Genomic DNA, 23,009 nt, shown 5'->3' with positions numbered 1-23,009 from the left:
GCCCTGCATTATCTTTAAAGAAATAAATGATAAAGAATCATGTACGTAGGCATCTTTCTCGCATTATGAAGAAACGATGGTACCTAGAGCCATTAAATTTCCATTAGCGTTTTCCTCCCCACCCCCGGAACATGTGCACCTGGAAGCCCGAATTTCGAATTTTACATTTTTAGTCCAAAGGGATTTGAATCCCGAAGGACTATTAGTTTCGTTTTGGCATTTTGCGTCGGACGGATAAACGTCGGTTCACTTTTCAAACTGTTGCCACAAAATGTTAGAGTCCTGCATTATATTTGAAGAAATTAAATAATGAAAAATCTGCATAAATGATTGTCTATTTCTCGCATTGTGATAAAACAATGGTACATACAGCCATCGAATTTTGAATGACGAAATCCTACTGCGAATATGGGCATCTGAAATCCCAAATTTGGAATTTGTTTTATTATAGATTTTATGTTTTGTAAAACTTTAACGAATTTTTGATTTACAAACTCAATGCTTTAAAAGCGAGAAATGGCAACGTTATATAGAAAAAAAAATACTTTTATCTCCAGCTCGCGAGACTGTGTATATCGGAAATTCTAAAGATATGCTTAATTTAACATTATTTTGCGATATTGCTCTTGAACTGAATTTTATGGTTTAAGTGCAAAGAACATGATATTTAATAAATAAAGGTAACACTCAAAACGTTAAAAAAACGCCCCTTTGGACGTAATTTAAAATCTGAAAAATTTCAGATTTTTTTTTTTTTTTTTAACTTTAACGAATTTTTTATTAACAGACTCAAGGATTTCAGTGCGAGCAATGGCAACTCTGCGCGGAATAAAACATTTTTATTTCAACGGGCGAGATATCGGAGATCCTAAAGATATGCTGTTTTTAAATATTTTGTCATTTTGCTGTTGAATGAAATTTTTAGTGGCTTAAGTGTGGAAAACGTGATGTTTAATAAATGAAGTTAGCACACAGAACGTTAATAATTAAAACGAAGAAACGTTTTCCAAGCCATCTCACTAAACACCGGAACAATCATATGATAAACCTCATTACTATTAAACCTAATTTAAAGACTAAAAAGACAAAAAGGAGGAAAAGCATGCCAACACTTAACACTGCATCGGGAATTCTAAACATGTGCTGTTATGCTGCTTTTAAATTTTTTATAATTTTGCGGTTGAATTTTATATACCATAAGTTCAAAGAAAGTGGTGCTTAATAATAAAGGCAACAGGAGTGAGTGTAACGGCAGACAGGTGCTCTGAGAGCTCAATGAGAGCATAAAAGAACCTTAGCAAATCCCTTTTCGCGATTGCTAAAATATAAACTCTTACAAATTACTTTTCATTTTTTATTTTGTCCATGAATCATCCGATGTATTTTGCATTAATTCGGTGGAAAATATTCATCTTAGTAAATCAGTTTTCCAGTGAAAATAATACTGCTGTTCATTCATTAAAATGACAGCATATGGGAAATACACTGGTAAAATAAATTAAGAGGTAATTATATTTTACCGAATTGCATGAAAAAAACTGATTTGAAGGAAAAATCACTGCTTCTAGACAAAAATGCAAATCTTATACGGCAAATACGTAAGCGTACACTTGCATGTAGGCGGAGCTAGCATAAAAACAGGCTTTATAAGCGCGTGGAGGGTAAGACGAATTGCGTTCCCTAACATATCTCGGCGAATATCTTGGTGTTATCTGGGAGCAATCGGTTAAATTCACATCGGAACAGTAAAAATGAGAAGCCACGAAAGTGTAGATGTTGGAATGAGGTGGTGAATTGTGGGAAAGCTAGAGGCAGGCCATTCGCAAGTCCAGATATGCAGAGAGTTTAATTTAAAGCCCAGCGTCGTGTTTAACCTATAGAAACAGTTCCAGGCTACTGGATCCATCGAGAGAAAGCCTGGGCAAGGTCGTCCAAGAGCCACGACGGCCAAAGAAGATCGCTATTTCTCCATTTTAGGGAGGCATAACAGAGGGGCTACAGCTTCTCAGCTCTCTCGGGACCTCTATGCAGCCACAGGAACCCGTGTAACAAGGGTGACTGTTTCCAAAAGACTGAATGAGAAAGGGTTATTTGCCAGAAGGCCGGCTGTTTGCGTCATGCTCACGTCTACGGACAGGAGAGTCCAATTAGCATGGTGCAGGCAGCATAGTGATTGGAGTACGGAGCAATAGGCGACCGTTCTGTTAACCGACGAGACCCGTTTTAGACTAAACACCGATTCTCATCGTACTTTCATATGAAGAGAGACACGGATCCGCTACCTACCCTTTAATGTCAACGAAATCAACAATTATGGAGGTAACGGTGTAATGGTCCGAGCACGCATCATGGTGGATGGCCGCATACCTCTCCACATCTTTCACAGAGGCTCTGTGATTGGAAGGCGGTATAGGGATGAGGTCTTGGAGCCTTATGTTCGCCTTTTCCGGTGTGCAGTAGGCCCCGAGTTCATCTTACAGGACGATAACGAGATGCCACATAGAGCTCTTCCAGTTGACGAATTTCTCGAGAGTGAAGATATTCGCCGGAAGGATTGGCCAGCCAGCCTTCAGACTTCACCCTATACAGCATGTCTGGGACGCTCTGGGGAGGGCAACTGCAACACGCAAACCCCCTCCGAGAACCATCCAGGAACTGAAAACATCGTTGCTGAATGAGTGTGACCGATTGCCACAGGCGCTGATAAACTGCCTTATTTCCAGTATGACATAACGCCACGCTGCGAGGCCTGTAAGAGGGGACCATACCCCCTATTAACCCATTTCTTTTGTGCCTTCTGCAACCACTGTTTCAGACCTTCAGATTTCCATGAGTGTTGTACATCAGTATGTGTGTATAAACTGTTGAATGTTTATTTTGTTTCTATTATATCAACCTATGTTCAGACGAAATTTTATTACAATCTGTCTAGTAGTTCTGGAGATCTTAGATCAAATATGAAAATTCTCATAATTTATTTCAGCAGTGTACAATAACTCTATCTCTCTGGACGTACAGTAAGACAAAAATTTAGTGAGCTGTGATAGAAATATTTATTTTAATTAAGTATCACCTAATCGACATTAAACCGACGTCGATAAAATAACATATTTTCCTAATTTTAGAATTTATAGTGGGAAAAGCTAAATCAGAAGATCAGTAATAGCAAGAATTTTAGAAAGATTTAATAACGTCAGTAACGGCAACAAATATCAGTCAGTAAAATTCAATAAAAATATTACTTTGCTTTTGCTTTCAGAATAGTGCACATTTGGTAATTTAATTATGCAGCTTTCACATAGTAGAACAGCATGTACAAAATACCCATGAATTTTTATACTGAAAACTGTGATACAAAATTTATATTTTCACCAATTTTTGCTGCGCTGAAGAAATATTAAAAATCTTGGAAATCGAATCCATTACATTTTAGTAAAATGACTGTCATTCTTATCTTATATTATTACACTATTCTTATATTATCATTATATTATTATTATATTATTCTTATATTATTATTATATTATTCTTATATTATTATTATATTATTCTTATATTATTTCTTATATTATTCTTATGTTCTTATACCATTCCTAATATTTATTCTCATATTCTTATGTTACTGCTAATATTATTATAACATTATTATATTATTATATGTAACTTATATTATTCTTACATTCTTATATTATTGTATTAGTCGTATATTTTTATTCTTATATTCTTAAAATTTTATTTTATTTCTTATTTTATTATATTGTTATATTATTCTTATATTGTTTTATTATATCATTATGTTATTCTTATATTAATAGCGAATGCATTTGTTATTAATGCATTAACGACAAAACCATTAATGGTATGATATTATCATCCATATGAATATAGCAGTTCAGTCAATTAATCACTGCACAATAACAAAATGAAAAGTAATATAAATTTATACCCATTGCTCAAAATGAGGCATTTATATATTTACCTGTAGAGGTGTCGAAAAATGTATAATTGGCAGTGAATCCATCTCTAGCTACGCTCGCATCCGTTACGAATTTCACTATAAGAGTATTATGGACTGAAGTAAGAATTGGTGGTATTCTGTTGCCACAATACCTAAAAATAAAGTAATAAACTCAAAAGTATTAGTAATGCAGATATCAGCTTATTTTGTAAATCTTCTATCATAGTAGAACTTATAATACAGAGAAAAGAGCACGTTCGTAGAAAACTTCGCACACACGAGAACAGTATTTGATGCTGCGGCGCTTATTAAAACTGGATATGATAAAGTTACGTACATAAAACAAAAAAGCACTTCAAAAACGAAATAACTTCATCTATGTTAAATCGTAATTCTGTCTTTAAATTCTACATGTAAGCAATATTTCTACATCAGCACTTAATTCAAAACTCCATGGACATAAATACTTATGAATACACTTATTACAGGTTAATGAGAAAGTGAATCCACATGTTTGATATCTGTAAATCAAGCGACATCGCTTAATATGCCATTCCTGTCCATTCTGTATCATCTATCTGTTCTTCCTCACCTTAGGTGGGGGGCGCTACCATCCAGGTATGATGTTACACTTCTTTACAGTGTATTGAGGATATACTGTTCTGAGCAACTGGAGTCAACGAAGTGTTAGTGTCACTTTCGAGCAACTTCACACATTGCAGCTCTCTTTGTTGCACAACACTGAAAGTATACAGTTAGATTCACATATTCTTCATCAAGGGCTCAGTAACGTTTAAACATACATTCATGGCTGAAGTGTTTAGCAAAATATCTGGAAATCAGCAGATTATAGATTAAGCCATTTTGTTTTAAACACGCACAATAAAGATCTGCATTATTTTGCAGGTGCAAACAATCACCAGGCATTCCTAAATGGCTGAAAATTGTGCATTCATGTCAATTAAGATTTTAGTAACATTTTTAAGTCTCATGGAACCCCCAAAGCTCAGCAGACAAACAGGGTTAGGCTCTTCCCAACGCTAACGTCGCTTGCTGATAGATGTGGTCGAAGCCAAGAGGCAAATAGAGTTGGAAAGAAATTCTTTCTTAGCGCGTTTGACCGCATCTGGCATCCAGGACTGACTGACTGACTGATAACTTATAGCCAGAAAACCACTGAGATCAGTAGTTTATCTGGCTCAATCAAATTTATGCCGGATTGGCACAATAACATAGAACTATCTTCACATAATGTCCGCAGTAAGGAGGAGAAAGACGGATAAAGAATAGGAAGACCAGCAACGCAAGAGCTCACTAGCAAGTAACCGGCCCGGTAAAGGCGTGACTAAGTGGGAGTCATAAAATGAGTGTAGAATGTGAAGTACAATAAATGAGTAAGATACAAAATTAAGAATGCTAATAAACACATTGGGTACATTATTTACAGGTGGGCACTAGGTGGGAAAGTTCGGGTCCCTGATAAGGTGGGCCGCAAGTGGGCGCAGTTTGGCGTCCTCATTCAATATTTCGTAGGTAAAGATATCAAAATTTCTCATATGGTCACAGTTCAGAGCTTTCGTGAAGAATTTCCTGTTGATCTTATTCAGGTGCTCTTCTAGAGTGTCCAGTTTCAAGTCACAGTGCAGTGTAGCATTGCTCACAAAAAAGTGAGCATGGGTGATAAGCCTTAAGACTTTGTTTTGCATGATTTGAAGTCTTTTTATATCCTCCTTGGTAGCCGTGCACCAGGCCGGCGACGCATAAGTCATCAATGGCCTAATTGCCGTGATATAAATTAGCCTCTTCTTCCTGAGGTCTAAGCTAGAATAATTACCCAATATAGGGATGAGACTATTTACAACAGTGAAAATTTTTCTTCTGACCTCTGTTATATGATCTCCCCATTTTAATCTTTCATTTAGCATTACTCCTAAATATTTCACCTTACTAACTCTAGGAATCTCTTCAGAGAATAAGAAGAGCTTGCTATTAATAGTCAACTGTGTATTTTTCCTCCTTATCAATAATAATTGCGACTTGCTGGCATTAATAGCAATTCTCCAAGTCGTACACCACTTTTCTACCACTGGTAGAAGCTCCTGTAATTTCTTGATTGCATGGTGTGCGTTTGCGGACTTTACGGCTAATGCCGTATCGTCCGCATAGCACCCAAGAAAGTAATTTCTGCCAATGTGAGCCCTAGGGAAGTCATGAACATAAAATAAATACAGGACGGGCCCTAAAATGGACCCCTGTGGGACGCCTGCATTCATGGTGCGTAAACTGGAGATGTCCTTTCCAATAGCCACAGTGAATTTCCTATTAGTGATGAAAGACATAATTAGCTGAATCAGCTCTCTATCCATAGGGAGATTTATAAGTTTATAAATAAGCCCCTCATGCCAGACGCGGTCGAATGCCTTCGCCACGTCTAGCATGAGTAAGGCGACATTTTGTTTCTTGTGAAGCGCATCCCCACAAAACTCGACGAGCCGAACCAGCTGCTTCGTTGTTGAAAGCTTTCTCCGGAAACCAAATTGTTCCGGAGGCAGTAATTCAATATAGTGTTTCAATCTGCTGTAGATTAATCTCTCAAAGACCTTTCCTAGTCCCGGAAGCAAGCTAATGGGCCTGTACCCATCTGGCTTAGTGTTATCCTTGCCGGGCTTAGGCAATAAAATAACTTTTGCGATTTTCCATTTTGTGGGAAAATAGCATTGACTAAGACACGCATTGATAATACTCGTGAATTTTGTCACAACATTGCAGGGCAGATTTCTAAGTGCGTGATTATTAATACCGTCTATGCCAGGGGCCTTTTTGACTTTAAGCTTCTTTGTGATTTCTTTGATCTCACTGGGGGTAGCAGTGGCCATGTACCTCTTAGCGGTGTGGGCATTAAGCCAATCCCTAACAAAGTAGCATGCCTCATTGACAAAATTAATGTCCATGGGCGTCATGTTAGGTCTGAACTGCTCTTCTAAATGGTCCGCAAGGACCGTCGATTTGTCTTTATTATTGAGAGCAACAGAGTTTTCAGTATAAATCGGCTTATTGCATGTACGCTGCCTTTTCAAGTTACGCATGAACGTCCAGAGGGTGCCATCATTCGGACTAAGATTCTGAATTTTTTCCTCCCATACATCTCTCTTATGCTTATTTAATTTGTTCATATCTCTTTTAACGTGAGGGCTCCATGTAAGGTGCCACGCTTTCCTCATCCTATTCCGTTCCTTAATCATCTCTCTAATTTCCTGTGGCAGAATGCCAGCGTTATTATTTCTTCTCACGTGTCTAGATGCATTTTCAATAGCATTATTGATTGAATCAGTGAGGGTATCAACTGCATCATCTATATCTTTCCGCGAGTTCAGAGTATCAAAGATGGGCGGATTCTGACTGAGAAACTTCTGGAACTTATTCCAGTCAGTCGTGCGGATCATTTCATTTTCTGCCTCTTTAGTAGTGCCTAGGTAAGCAATGACCGGTATATGGTCAGAGCTCAATTCGTGCTTTACTTCAGTATAAATAGGGATTGAAGTATTCGTCAGAAGAATATCAAGAAGGTCTGCATTTCTTGGGTTCTGTGGTCTGTACGTATACTCCTCAGTAACATGCAGGGCAACTGGGTGATTATTTATAAATTCACAGAGGACCTTACCATTTTGGTTAGTTTTACGGCACCCCCACTCGGAGTGCTTTGCGTTGAGATCACCCGTTAGGATATACTTATTATTGTCAGAGAGAAGTTTGGAAAGAACACTTTCCGTCAGTAGTTTCCTGGGCGGATTATAACATGAAATGAAATTCAAATTACCATATTGCGGTAAGTACACTGAGACTGCGACCATCTCATGTCCGTCGTTTCTGTCTTGGCTAATCAAACAGGACTGTAGCGAGTTTCGCACATAAATTGCGGCCCCACCACCACGGTGACTCAAACGATCGCACCTATATGTGCGGTAATTAGGCAAATTTATACGCACGCATGGCGTGGCAAAAGTCTCTGTTACAAGGGCAATATCAATATTGTGGTTGTTAAGGAAGTTTAAAAATTCCGTCAACTTGTTCTGAATGGCATGAGCATTCCAGAATGCTAATTTTATGGGATCTCCTTGTGTGGCGTACCTATCCATTAAGATCTTTATTTATGGTAGTTTTGTCCTTATGAGTAGGTGCATTTTGTCCTATTTGCTGTGTTAAAAGAAAGCCGGAGCTCTTAATGACCGATACAAGCTCGGCCAGGTGTGCAAAAACAGTTTTTGCTTCCTTGATCGAGTCTGCATACAAACCAGTAGACAGGGCTTGTGCAAATGATTTATTTTCTATAACCCTACTAGTATAGACTTTTGGCTTATCCTGTTTCTTTTTAGGGAACATCTCACAACCCCTAAAGTTCGAGGTGTGAGATTGTTTACAGTTCGCACAACATGGTGGCAAGTCAGAGTTTTTATTAGGGCATTCAAAGGACAAATGTCCCTCTCCGCATCTCACGCACTTGGGTGCATAGTTACAGCCAGTTTGCGTATGATGAAATCCTTGGCACCTATAGCATTGTAGCGTGCCCGATCTACCTTTATAATTTTCGACTTTAATTCCTAGGTCACATAAATGAGTTTCGTTGTGTATATCTTTGGATTTGGGTTTCTTAGGCAGAGTAACTAAAAATAGCGGGAGTTTAATAACCTCCCCTTTTCTTCTGCGCGTAAGTTGCTTAACTGATTCAACTTTGTATCCTAAATCCTCTAACTCCTCTTGTATTTCTACCGTATCTGTATCTCTTAAAAGACCTCTTATCACAACTTTTATGTCTTTATCCTCAGGAAGCGTGAAAGAGTGATGTTCCACTTTCGTGTCTTTTAAATAAGTAACAGTCTGCCTGTAATGTTCAGGTTTTCTGATGAAAATTTTAATCCCTTTATTATTCTTATTAGAGTTAAACTCAATGTTTCTCTGTTTAAGTGCCCTAGCTATGTTTTTCCAAGTAGGGTAATCTACTTTAACAGTTATGGGTGGTATCCGTGACTTTTTCACAAATTCCGCTTCTATGTTTTCATCTGAGCTTGTATTTTGCTTAGACGTACTAGCGTCTGTGTCCATACTATTGTTATTCTCACCATTAGTGACATTTTCACTAAGTCTCTCCTCCATAGTGTTTATTTGAGTTGCGCCAGCCTGGGGAATATGAGCGTCAGTTCGCCCAGTCGGGCACGTGACCTCATCTGGATAACTGAGTGGTCGCGCTGCGTTTTCGGTTCCAGACCTACTCGCTGCAGCCTGTTTCTCAGTTCCTTCACGAGATGGCGCCACATTATTGTGGCTGCTGACCGCAAACTCAGAACTCAGTGTTTGTGTAATTTTACTACCTATGTCCAGACTAGGCGAGATTTTTAAACTTTTGGGAGCCTTCGGTTTGGGATTTCGTTTCAAGCTAACATCACCTTCATGTCTAGTACTGTGCGTGTACTGTGTGACAGTAAGAGCGGAGTCATCATCAGCTATGTTCGCAAGAACATCAAATTTGTTTTGCACCTCAGGAGGGTCCGATTCAGTATCGCTCAGAGTACGTTTCGTACTTTTGGTAACAGCAGTCCAATGCATATCGTGTTGGGAGACATCAGCATGATGGGAATAAATTTCATTAGACGCTAACCGGTTAGAACCGACTTGCGCTAAGCCTAGTTCAAAGCCACGTGCAGAGTTCAGACTTGCTCGTACTTTATCCGATAGGTTAGGGAGAAGATTTAATAGAAAATCCAGATCAATTCTTTCATCCTCAGTCAAAGGTAAATCCTTCTCTTTGGAAGTTAATTCCGCATATCGAGCGAAAATTAGTTTGACCAGTGACATGTTGATCAAGTCCTTAAACCAGTTCAGTCATCAGGGAAAAATAGATGCAAAGAATCAGTAAAATCGTACTAAGGCCTTTTTACTACTCTTTGGTCACTTAAGACCGGTGAGCAACCTTTTATGTGCTAACAACTGATCGTAGAAGAAAACAGTTTTTGCTTGACTTGGTAAAACCTAGACTTGACTTGGTAAATTGACTTGGTAAAACCGAGAGCCGTGCTAAGACAACCTTCACGTGCGACTTCTCGGATGAACTCAATCGCAAAAGTCACATTATCTCATCTAGCTTGAGTAGTCTATTTTTGGCATCCAGGACTTCTGTACAAGCTCATAAAACTGGATTTCCCCTGGCGGCTGATTCTGCTAATCGATTTCTTCATTGACAAGCGTACCTTTACTGTGAAGCACGGCAATTCTATATCCAGTACGAAAAACATCCTGGCGGGTATTCCCCAAGGATCTAGTTTAGGACCAATATTTTATATACTCTATGGCAACGGCTTTCGAAATTTTATTGATGGCATTAATGCATTCTTCGCCAGGTATGCTCACGACATAGCAATAAGCTCCAAATCTCGGCGACTTGATCAATCTATAGCCAAGCTTCAGAATAAGATCCCGCCATTGAACGCTGGTGCAGCCAATGGAAGATTAGTATCCAACCCGAAAAATCCAAAATCCTACTTATTAGGACACACCGCAAGAGAAATGAAATTAAAAGCACTGTTAAAATTTCTGGTACTTTTTCAAAAACCGTTTTCAAAAAATATATTTGTTAATATGAAGAATTTTCTAAATGTTTTCGCGACGACGAGCTGTATAAATATTTTTATCATACAAAAATTTTAGCATTATGTTACATCAATTCATATTTTATGGTCAACATATACTTCTATTTAGTCTTCTGTAAATTTTTCATAATGCTTGGTAAATTTTGAATAAAATAGTTATTCTTAGCCCAAAAGAGGCGTTAGTTCCGAATGGGATATTAGTTTCCAAACGGCATTTCGCGTTGAATCACTATAAACGGCATGTCACATTTGAAATTATTGCTACCAGGTACTTTACACCCTGTATTATATTTAAAGAAACCATACAGAGAAGAATCTGCATGAATGTAGTATGTTTCTCGCACTGTGAAAAAACAATATTACCTAGACGCATTAATTTTGAATAACGTAGTCCTGCACCCGAGCATCGGCTCCTGGGAGACCGAATTTTGAATTTCGAATTTATTTTATTATCTATTTCATATTTTGTAAACAATTAATGAATTTTCGTTTGACATACTCAAAAATTTTATAGAAAGCAGTGGTAACGCTGCATGGAATAAAACACTCTTGTCTCCAACGCGCGAGACGGTCTATCAGAAATTCTACAGATACCTTGTTTATAAAGAATTTGTGTTTGTACTGTTGAATCGAAATCTCAGTAGCGTAAACGCTCAGAACGTGATGCTTAATAAATAAAATAATACGTAAAACTTTAACAATAAAAAGAGAAATAAAAGTTTTGTAAAGCCCTCTTAGTAAGAAAACTGATCCGGTAAGCACCAGAAAAAATAGAAAATTGTGTTCCAACTCTTAACCCTGCATCGCGTATTGTAAACGTACACTGCTGTTTCGCTTTTAAATTTATTGCAGTTTTGCTGTTGAATTGTATATGGCGTAACTGTGAAGAAAATGGTGCTTAATAATAAAGCTAAAAAGATTTTAAAACGTGGGTTAGTAAGGGTGAGTGTAACAACACACTGGAAGATTGAGAGCAACCTTAACAAACCTTTTTGCGCAACCAGTTACAATTTGAAACTATACTTTGTATTTATTACTACCGTAAAAGAGCGTTAGCCCAGAAGGGCTATTAATTTCGTTTTGGCATTTTGCGTCGATTCCCTATAAAGGGCCAACCACTTTTGAAATTGTTGCCATCAAATAGTATTATTATTAGGAACTAAATAATGAAGAATCTGCATAAATATATGCTTGTTTCTCGCATTGTGATAAAACAAAGGTACCTAAAGCCATCCAATTTTGAATTACGTACGTTTCCGACAGAATATATGCATCTGGAAGCCCAAATTCAGAATTTGTTTTACTTCCTATTTCATATTTGGTAAAGTATTTATGAGTTTTTTATTAAGAACCTCCACGATTTCAAAGCGAGCATTGGCAACACTGTACGAAGAAAAAAAAAAAAAAAAATTTATCTCCAGCACGCGAGACGGTGTATCGAAAATTCTAGAGATATGCTCTTTTAAATATTTTTCGATATTGCTGTTGGATTGAATTTTATGGTTCAAGCGCGAAGAACATGATAAAATAAAGATAACAAACAAAACGTTAAATAAACGCCCCTTTGGGCGTAATATAAAATCTGAAAGCTTCAGATTTTTTTTATTCTTAAATTCTGAATTAATATTTTAGGAAACAAAAATCTATCAATTTCTGGTACTAACTGGTTTTCTTAGCAATTTTACAAAATTTTGGATATCTGAAAATTTCTGTTAAATTATAATTCAAATGTTTATAGGCAGATAATCCCTACATAAAAGGTCGTTTCAAAATTATCTCACGTGCTTTGGTTAAGCAAGATTCTATTCTTTCCATTACTCTCCGTTCCATTGATTTTCGCCAAATTTTTTTTACTGTTTCCATTAACTAATTTTTTAAATTACAGCAGACTCCCGATTATCAGCGGCTGCGGCACAAAGTTTTTTTTTTTTTTTTTTTTTTTTTTTTTTTTTTTTTTTTTTTTTTTACGAGCGTAAAGCAAAGAAAATAAAAATGTTCATGAAAATGAGCGAAACGTTAAATTTGCTAACATCGTGCTTATTTATAGCAAAATAGCAAAAATATACCAGGCCTTCTCGGAACCTTCCCCTCTCATGAGTGATTTCTTACTCACCCTTGCAGTGCCCGCTCCCCCCCCTCTCGTCTTAATCTTATTGACACGTTCACTTCCTCCCACTCGCCATTGTTAGTTTAACTCTTTCGCATCGAGAGACGGCCAAATCTGTTTTCAACAAACATCGAAAACGCCCGTGTTTACGAATTTGTCTTGGAATAGTTTTCCTTTCCCCCTGCGGTTTCATCCATTGCGGGCAGTTTCACCTTAGGGCCGGATTGCACCTGCGAACGTCAATAGCTTTCCGTATTTCTCCTTTATTTGCTTCAAAAGAATGATTGACATGTCTTTTAACAACTCGCGAAACCAATGAGCCATACACTAACTTGGAGGGGAAAGAACTAGGTAGAAAATAAACGAGGCGTTGGGGCGGTTTGCCGTTGCCTGAATGAACGGGCGTAACAGGCGACTTCGATGCGAAAGAGTTAAGCCTGATAGTGTTTGCCAACCGGTCGGAGTTAATTATTGTGTTCAGTGCTTGCGCTTTTTGGTTTTGTTTTTTCGTTACCGATGTAAAATGTCAGAAAAACGAAAGAAGGTTATGTTGACGATTGCGCAAAAACTAGAATTAATTTTCAAAGTAGCAAACGGCGCTACAAGGCAGCAGATGGAATTGGATTACGGAATCGCAGAAACAACAGTGCGTGATATTCTAAAGCAAAAAGACAAACTGGTGAACTTTGCATCAATGTCGGACAGTGCTTCCGCAATGAAAACGCGAAAAACTATGAAGGGTTCTACCTTTGATAAGCTTGACACGGCATTGACAGAGTGGTTAGCTGAAGTTCGAAAAGAGGGTACTCTTGTAACTGATCCTATCATTGCGGCGATGGCAAAAACCTTTTTTGAGTTGTTAGGCCTGAAAGGAAATTTTGATGCGTCTTCTGGCTGGTTGACTCGTTTAAAGAAGCGACATGGAATTCGAGAAATTGGACTTCATAGGGAGAAACTTAGTTATGACCAAAAAGCAGCCGACACTTTTCACCATGGATTTGAAGAATTTGTTTTAAAAGAAGAGCTGTCTTTTGAACAAATTTACAATGCCGACGAATCGGGACTTTCATGGAAATGTCTTCCCACTCGCACTTTAGCATTTGAAAATGAAAGTAAAGCGGCGGGTCATAAAAGCAGCAAGGAAAGGATCACTATCATGTCTTGCAGTAACGCTACCAGTGGATATAAACTTAGACTTGTTGTGATTGGAAAGCAAAAAAAAAAAAAAAAAATTTGCCCGTTGATTACTTTAACAACAACAAGGAAAAAAAAAAGGGGGGGATGGATGAACCGAAACATTTTTCAAGAATGGTTCGAATAAATCTTTGTTCTTCAAGTGCGTAAACATCTTAAATCGAAAAACCTGCCTGAAAAATCTGTGCTATTGATCGACAACGCACCTTCTCACCCAGCAACAAGCGTGCTAAAGTCTTCTGATGGACAAATTTTTGAAAAGTTTCTCCCCCCAAACGTTACTGCGCTAATCCAACCCATGGACCAAGGAGTCATTGCAACAATGAAGAGAACATACCGAACCAAGCTGTTAATGACCAAAATTGAAGAAGGTCATAATCTGAAAGAGTTTTGGAAACATTACATAATCTTGGACAACATCTATGATATTGCATCTGCGTGGGACTCAGTGAAACCGTCAACCCTCATAAAATCATGGAGAAAACTCATGCCTAATGTTGAAGCCAGCAACAACCTAACCCCTTTGAGTTGTGAGGAAGAGAATGAAGATGTAGACACGCCTACGCCAACTCTCGCCGATATGGTGAAAACAGTTCCGGGTGGTGAGAACGTTGATGCTGAAAACATTAACGAGTGGTTGGAGTGTGACGTCAACGAACCTGGCTTCGAACGCTTGACAGATGACGAAATTGTGAAGAAAGCAAGGGGAGAGACCGAGAATGAAGGAGAGCGAAGTGAAGGCGAAGAAGAGCCCACTGTGCAGATGTGGAAGTCTCACGAAGCGGCAACAAGTCGATGGACTGCTGAGCTATTTGGGAGAACAAGACGACGCGGAGTTGGCCGAGAAACTTATGTTACGAAAAATGCAATCTCGAGTCAAGAGAAAATGCTTCCAAAGCAAGAAGCAAACACAAATGACTGATTTCTTCAAAAAGGTGTAGTTTTACAGTTATGCTTTTGTAATTACATAATACATTACAGTATTAAAACAGTACATACGTATTATTTTTTCTGTGTATCCTTGACGCCTCTCGTAAGTACAAAGCACTTTTCTGTTTTCATTAACAAAGTGCATTTTAGGTTAGTTTTAAGTGATATACTAAAATATTAAGCGTTAGTTAAACATTTCCTGCTGTTTATTTCACGTTTTGTTGTACATAAAACGATTTTTCAAAGTTGGAATGACTGTTTTCTCTTTTGCTATACCCATTTTTAGCTTTTTTCGGATTATCCGCGTTTTTTGTTTTCCACGGTGGCCGCGCCACCCGATTCCGCGTTTATAATCGGGAGTGTACTGTATTGGAATAATTACAATCCCACATAGTCAAATCTTTTATATAGTTTTTATGATGACAATTTATATTAATTTTTTAAACTATCTTATCAATTTAATTATAATACCTTATTAATTTAAGCATTCAATTTCAGTAGAGGAAATTTAAATTATAATATTGCATTTTGAATAATATTTTTTTATAAATATTGGATCACTAAAAGATCAGATAACTGATGGGAAAAAATATTCATCTTTAAACGCTTATATCATCTTATAAAGGACGCTTTAAACACTTATATTATTGTTAAACGCTCATAGAATCTTCTTTGGAAGTATATTTTAGGACAAGACTTCTAAGATTAAATCTAATTATCTGTACGGTAAAAACGTACGAAGGCACAACATCTTGTAATTATGGAAGAATGTAGAAGACCATTTTATTGAACTCAAAGTTAACAGAAGGCAATACTTGTGCTTTCAGAACAGCCAGCATTTATGACTTAAATCAAAAGTCAGGAATTTTAAATTATTAAGTTACTTAACTCAGCCAAAACGCTACATAGACACAAATACAGACAAGACTCTGAACTAATGCTCATGTGACAAGCTTAATGGCAGCAGATATTCTGCTCTCAAGAGAATCAATCAACGAACGTGACCTTCAACAGGCAGAAACACGCTCTGATTCAACCCTCTAAAATCTTCCTTTAAACTAACCCTTTCTACCCAATTTAAATGCATGTGAACTAGAAGTTTGCATTCTTGCAGGAAAATGGAACGCGAGAGAGACAGCAAAGCAAAATAAAGTAAAATAACTGGTTGGTAAAATTAAAAAAAAAAAATCCTTATATGCTAATTAGTCATAACATGACAATTTATCTTAATTATCAAGTTATTCAAATGTCTCGATATTTATTTGCTTCTTTGAACAGCCGTCCTTGAAGTTCTGACAGTGTAATAATGATAATAATGATAATGACAGTGTAATAAGTGTAATAATAATAACCAGTGAACTGAAGATAAAAAAATTTTATTAGTTATTAGAACACATCTCACCTTCCCAAAGACATCCCATTGCTTTCTTCAATATCAACGTAATCGAACCGACATTCATTGTCCTCCTCGAGATAGAATGAAGTGAAGGTCAAACGAATGCTATGTTTTTCCGGAGCCCTTAAAAGCCACCTGCAGGTATGCGAATGTGGGTACCTAAGCGGATGTTTGGGCGAAGATATCCGTCCTTCATTATCCGTTAGCAAGCCACCACAACCTGCGAAAATGAACATTCTAAAAGATAAATTCTGAAAAACCTAATCGAGGTTTTAGGTAATAAATTTGAATAAAAAGTAAACAAATAACTATTTGCTATTTTGAATAATACTGCATACATCTTTACGTTAATGGCTCAAGTTTTCAACTAGTTATATATAACATTTATTTAAGCATATTATAAGATAAATTAAATATAGCAATTATAATTAAATCCAAAACTATTTTGATAAATTTGTGAAATTTATCACAGAAATATTAATTAAATGCAATTAATTCTATTCTATATTCAGTGATTCGGTTAATCAAGTTGTAAAAATAAATAAAGTCACAACATAAAAGGCACAACATGAAAACGTTTCGAGTAATGATTCGAGTAAATAAACATCATAATAGCGTTTCGAGTAATGATTTAAAAGAGTTGTAATATAAATAAAATTATAGCATAAAAGATACGTCATAAAAGTTTCTCGAGTAAATAAACAAGTGTTTCGAGTAACGATTTAAAAGAATTATAAAAATAAATTGAATCACAACATAAAGACTTATCATAAAAGTGTTTCGAGTACGGAAACACATCATAAAAGTATTCCGAGTAATGTTTTTTTATCTGTGGTTATATAAAAATACTTTAATCATATGGTAATTAGCAAAGTCTTCGTTAGGCCCGCTTGCGAATCCCCGAGAAGGGATGGGGATACTTAAAATTTATGAAGCCGGAAGTTTTCTCGAGAGGTTACTGAGGAAGCAAGAGAAGATAAATAAAACCCTTGGATTTCGTTCTTTCAGGTGTTCTTGATCAACTTTGTGTTGCCTGTGCTGGTCATAAAGTCTTTCTCCATCAACACTTAAGGACTCAGCCCAAAGCCACGAACTTTCCACTATAGACATTAGATTGCTTGCGAGAGAGCCAACCATACTGCAAAACGACATGGTTTGGTTTACCTTATTATGGCAAAGCACTCGAGAGCGACATGACTAAGGGAAGAGATTCCTTTATGGAGAACTTTCTAAGGTAAACTTACTCGTATACAATGAGAAACTACGAAAGCCAAGCATGCAGCCAGAACGTTAACCAGGATTCGAATTCCGGACAGAATTACCAGTGTTCGGATGCTTTACCTCACATTCGCTGGTGGATTCTACATGGTTCGACATGGAGCATAGGGAGGGAACTACATTGCATAATACTGGTGGATACTTCAGCACCATCAGAGTTGTTATAGCAGTAAAGAATGTTTAAACTCCAGGATATATATGTAAATAGTAACACTAGTGGAACGCTTTTTGCATAAAACGATTTTGGTTCATCTCTTGCTGTTGTTGTTCTTGTTGCTGCGCCAAAGCTGCAAAGTGCGATATGCCAAGAATGAGAAAGAATGACGTTTTATAAATTTCTCAAATCAGTTTAGATTTGATATTTCGCATCTTTGTAAGTATTCTAGTAGTAGTTTTGTAGTATTGTAGTATGTAGCAGTAGTAGTTTTGTAATGGTGTTTACTCCTTTGGTTTTCTATTGTTATCGCTATCTGTATGTGTTTTGTTCTAATTATGTCTATGTGATTCTAGTATTTATTCAAAACTGGCACTTGCACCTTTGTAATCTTATGCTTTGTCAAAACTTCAAATGTACCCTTTATTTATCTATTTATTTTATTTTTTTTGAGCCCTTGTCTGGCCATGTATTTGTTGAACTTTGACTCAATAAATACTAGGCCCGGGCGGTTGGTGTGAACATGCTTCTGGGGGCTTCTTTGGTCTTTTGGACTGCCACCTGGATGGCCTGGTCGCTGGGTTTCGGTGTATGGTGCGAGGCGCCTGTGTGGCCCATCTGGCTCAAGATAGAGGTGAACGTGTTGCATATGCCAATTAACCATTACGGTAAAGGGATGGTGCACACGTCCCCCGTCAACTATCAACTATCAACTATCCTCTTTCAGATCGCCCACCAGCGGCCAAGCGGTAAAGCCACTGAACGCTGGTAGTTCCAGTCTCGGTGAACGGGCGGGCTGTATGTGCGTTTTTGTGGTCTTCCCCATGCGAGACGTATATACGAGCTAGTTTCCTTTAGAACGTCCTCCGGAAAAGCATTCCTCCTCTTAGGCAGATAGCCACCGAATGCTTTGCCATCAACAATTAAACCAAACCAAAATCAACCTCTTTCAGATCCAGTGTGACAAATACAACTAATCACTGATCTCTAACTTAACAAATACAACTAATCACTGATCTCTTTCAAAAATAATGAAGGCATTGACTGTGGCATCGAAGGGCCCGGATTCGAGTTCCGGATAAGGCATGGGGGTAAATTGTCTGTCCCTTCATAAGAGGCAATGGCGGCCCACCTATTAGGTGCCTCCTTAATTCAATGACCACCACTTCCGGCTTTAGTATTGGCCAATGCTTATAACGACTGATAACAAATAAATGCAGGGTGTGATAACAAAATGGCTGTCTCATTGGCCTTCACTCAATAGTATACAAATAACGGCAGTACATACTTATACTAGCTTCGTTAGTTCACACTTAAAGAGCACCACGATTTATTTTGAGTATAGTTGATGTCATATAAACTGCTCACAGTGAGTTTATTAATCTTTCTTTTTAGACCTTCTTCAGCTACTGAAAATCTATAATTGTATCAATTATAATCCGCAAATAATCTAGCACAGAAGTTTATTTCTTTACATAATGTGGTTTTAAGCAATCCGATGAGTGACTATATGTAAAAGGAAGAGAATTTTTGCAATTTCATATAAGTTACTGGGCTTTTATCTATAAAAATACATGAAGTTTACGCAAAAATACATTACTGTTTCATTTACATATCTGAAGCAATGCAAATGATATTGAATTATGTCATTTACATCGTTCGTATAAATAGATGTACTGTAAGGTCAAATTTGACTCCGAAAGATTTTATTTCCTCGTCGAGAATTTCTACGATAAGCTAAGAAAATGACGACTACATAAACATCAAGCTATTCAGAAAACGCATCCTGCTCTACAGACATAACATAAGATTTTGTATAATCTGTTCAAAATGAGTTTATGGTAGATTGAGAAATTCCATCCGTTATTTACAAGTACTATTTTACGTCATTTCGGTCACACTAAAGGCAACTGGCCAAAGTAAGGCATAAATTTCAGTCAATGAAATTTAACACGTAGTGAAGATTAGCTTTTATGCAGAGGCCAGACGCACGCTTTTTTGACATTGTAAAAATATTTTACCTAAAATCTTTCTGTTTATTTGGAAATCCTTATTCTTCACTATATTTTTACATCGTAATTTCCAAGCCAATAAAGCCTTTCATGGTACCGAAAGAGGTATTTTATCGCATTCCTCTTGAACAGCTTTCCGAAGTCCAAAGAGGGCTGTAGGTGGACGTTTGGACAATTCGCTTTCTAAAAGTCCAAAAGCACACAAATCCGTGAATCAGGAGATTTAGTAGAGATATGAGTGAAGGGTATGGACCTTGATACACGTTTCTTTTCCCATTTTTTTTTCCAGGAAATTTGTAGTGGATCTTGACGTGCAGCTCCTTGTTTTGTCTTGAAGCGGTTCTACTGGTTGATGGCACTGTGGGTAAAGAAAAGGTATTTCATTTTGAAAACTGGGTATAAAATATGTTCCTGATAGTATGTGAATTTGATATTAAAATTTTTGTCCGCTATCTTTCATTTTAACTTGCAGTTATATGAAAAACGAGTAACAATCATAAATCCATTTGAAAAACCTTTCTATAGATTCCTTGAACCACGTTTTAAGATTTATTTCTCGTCTTTCATGGTAATAAATAAAGCTCCTTTTATTGCACTCGTTTAAATTCGTCTGAGATTCATCTATTGTGACAACATTTTTCCATTTTTGTCCAGGCAAATGTTTCTCCTAAAGAATTCTTCAGCGCGTTCTGGATTCGGCGATATGTCGTGGAGAAAGAGGGCGCACATTATGGTGCTCCACCTTTTTAAGATTCTAATCAGCATTAATCGCTTTATTTACAGTTGACACTGAGCATTTTAATCATTTTGCGACTGCCATTTGACATAAAATTAAAGACCTATGCAACGTTCGAAACTTTTTGTTTTTGCCTTTGATATGTACTTGGAACAATTTTTCCACTTAAAGACAAATTTGAAATATTTTTCCTTTTTTATTAACAATATTAACTATCGTAGATATCGGAAGTCCATGGTTTTTGCAGCGTTTTTTAATAACTAAATACGAATAATTTTCTTCGAAAAGAGTATAAACATAACCTTCCGTCCATTGTTTTTTAAAAAAGCGTCATTTTGCATGAAAACCGAACTGTCAAGTTGCAGACGATAACTTAAGACTTTCAAAAATATAGCTGCAGTTAAAGGAATTTCCAAGAAGACGATTTGTTTTATAGCAGAGCAAAATGGTCTAAAATGATTTGAATAGCCTCTGTTATATAGAAAATTTTTATCCTGGTCACGGCACCACAATGTTATATCTAAATATTTATGTTTTGGCCTTTTAATACCCCATGCCCTTATAACTTTAACTTATAACTTTGCTGACTGTGGTGCCGGATGAATTTACAAAAAAATAAATAAATAAATAAATAAATAAATAAATAAATAAATAAAATAAAAATAATTCAAAACATTCAAAATCTAATTCATAATATATCAAATATCATATCGACATTCTTATAAACATTCGTATAGTAAATCTATCAATCAATCGTATATCATATCTATCAATCAATCAATCGTATATCATATCTATCAATCAATCAATCAATCGTATAGTGGTAGTACAGTACAACTTACTTTTAGGTTTGCGTTGTGAGTAACCTATGTAAAAGGAAATATCAATAACTCCAAATTCAATTAAACTCCATGTTTCTTAAAAGCCTCCCGGCTCAAACAAATGGAGGGACATGACAGACCACAGTAAAATACACTACATAAATACACAAATGCAATTAAATTTTAAACACACATTTATTAAATTCTTGAATATATTATATAATTAAATAATGGATAACTGATCAGTATCCTACAGCATATTTTTACTCTGTAAAGTAACACATAATGTCACACGCATTTACAGCTTACAAAAATTAATATACCTTAAGATGGAAAATAACACATATATCATTCCAAAATTAACATACTCATATTAATTTGTAAGTTTACTATTTTTGACGTTCAATAGCTCACTAATTAAGCCGGTAAAACTAATCTTTAAACCTTTCTTTACAGACTTTAAATTAATTAGTCATTATTCAAAATATTCTAATCATTTAGTAGTTTACATATATAAAATAAATAATTTCCGTTTAAGTAATTTGAAAAGGTAGAGAGGTAGACAAATTTGAAAATCACTCACAGATGGAAGACAGTTTTTCTGGATTGAAGAATCTTTAGTGTCCAATCCACTTGGAAATGAGCTAAAACAATTTTTTTTTCTTTTTTTTTTTTTTTCAAAACACTTTTAGAAGCGTCCATTGATTCAGGAACCGCCTTAAATATGTCCATTAAGTGAGAGACAATTTCCGAAAGAAAAGATCTTTAGTGTCCAATCTTTTTTCTGTCAAAACACTTTCAGAAGCGTCCATTGATCTCAGGAACAAGGGAAGCATGATACCTCCTTCTGGAACAAATCTGTATCTCATGACAAATTTCTTCAACTGGAATGTCTCAAACATGACTTTTCAAGTTCTCCAAAATACACGAAGAAGCGGCGAAACTAAATTTTGGGTAGAGCACTTTTGGCACAAACTTCTTAGTTGTAACCAATCTCTCCTGTCTATGACGAACAATTCTAACTGGAAAGCCTCTAACATGACAATTCAAAGATCACTAAATACACGATGAAACGGTAAAATCAAATTGTGCGTAGAGCATTTTCTCCGTGCGAACAAATTCTCATCAGCGGGAAAGCGGCGAGAAACCTCGCCTCAGACCGAGTCGCAAGCCCCCCGTAGAAGGTAAAGCCGCACCGAACTTCTTCTTTTACTGCCTTACATCTTCGCAACTCAAATGTCTCCAAATCTGACGCAATAGCCGGCGCCCGCGAGAGCAAGACCCGCAAAGGGTCAAGCCCCCACTCCTCTTCTTACTCTTAGCTTGAAAGAATCAGGAAACAGAATCAGAATGAACTCTAGCCTGGTGCAAGCACCCAAGAAATCTCGGTTTCTCCGCCTCTGTGAGTTCATAGGCTTTCAAAAAATCATAAAATTATATCTTACCAATCCCGGAATTTTAAGTTATCTAAATTGAAAAAATGACACACCCATGACGAATCAAACACCAGAAAATCTGACAATGCAATCCGAAAAACATCTGCACTCACATAACGTGAGAAAAAAAAATAGACTCCCCCAACCAACAAGCGAATTTAGCTTTTACGAGTATCCAATTACCAGCCACCCTCACTGTCTTGAAGTAAGAAAACTGCGAACTTTAACAAAGCGATTTCCGTTTTCCACGCAAAGAGTTAAAAGGGCGACATTGTTAGTGAAAAGGCCATAAACCAGATGTGTGTCCTCGCAACCGTCTCTCGCCTATGTTACAATTCCTACTCAA

At 36.8% G+C, this 23,009-nt stretch overlaps 1 protein-coding gene across 1 annotated transcript in view; it reads right to left on the bottom strand.

The window, feature by feature from the left end:
* The window catches only part of LOC118190809 (cubilin-like), a 413,937-nt gene that overhangs the window by 299,961 nt on the left and 90,967 nt on the right, over window positions 1–23,009 (bottom strand). Inside the window, exons 20-22 of the mRNA XM_085826303.1 lie at window positions 16,232–16,446; window positions 8,247–9,820; window positions 3,980–4,110 (exon numbers count right to left, since the gene is read on the bottom strand). Of these exons, the coding sequence (XP_085682429.1) occupies window positions 3,980–4,110; window positions 8,247–9,820; window positions 16,232–16,446 (1,920 nt within the window). The remainder of the gene's footprint in view (window positions 1–3,979; window positions 4,111–8,246; window positions 9,821–16,231; window positions 16,447–23,009) is intronic.

The sequence above is a fragment of the Stegodyphus dumicola genome, chromosome 11 (assembly GCF_044657685.1).
Source record: "Stegodyphus dumicola isolate Sdum_Otavi_A_Nest chromosome 11, ASM4465768v1".
Lineage (NCBI taxonomy): Eukaryota > Metazoa > Arthropoda > Arachnida > Araneae > Eresidae > Stegodyphus > Stegodyphus dumicola.
The sequence above is the reverse complement of the archived record's forward strand: the minus strand, read 5'-3'. Positions and strand labels throughout refer to the sequence as shown.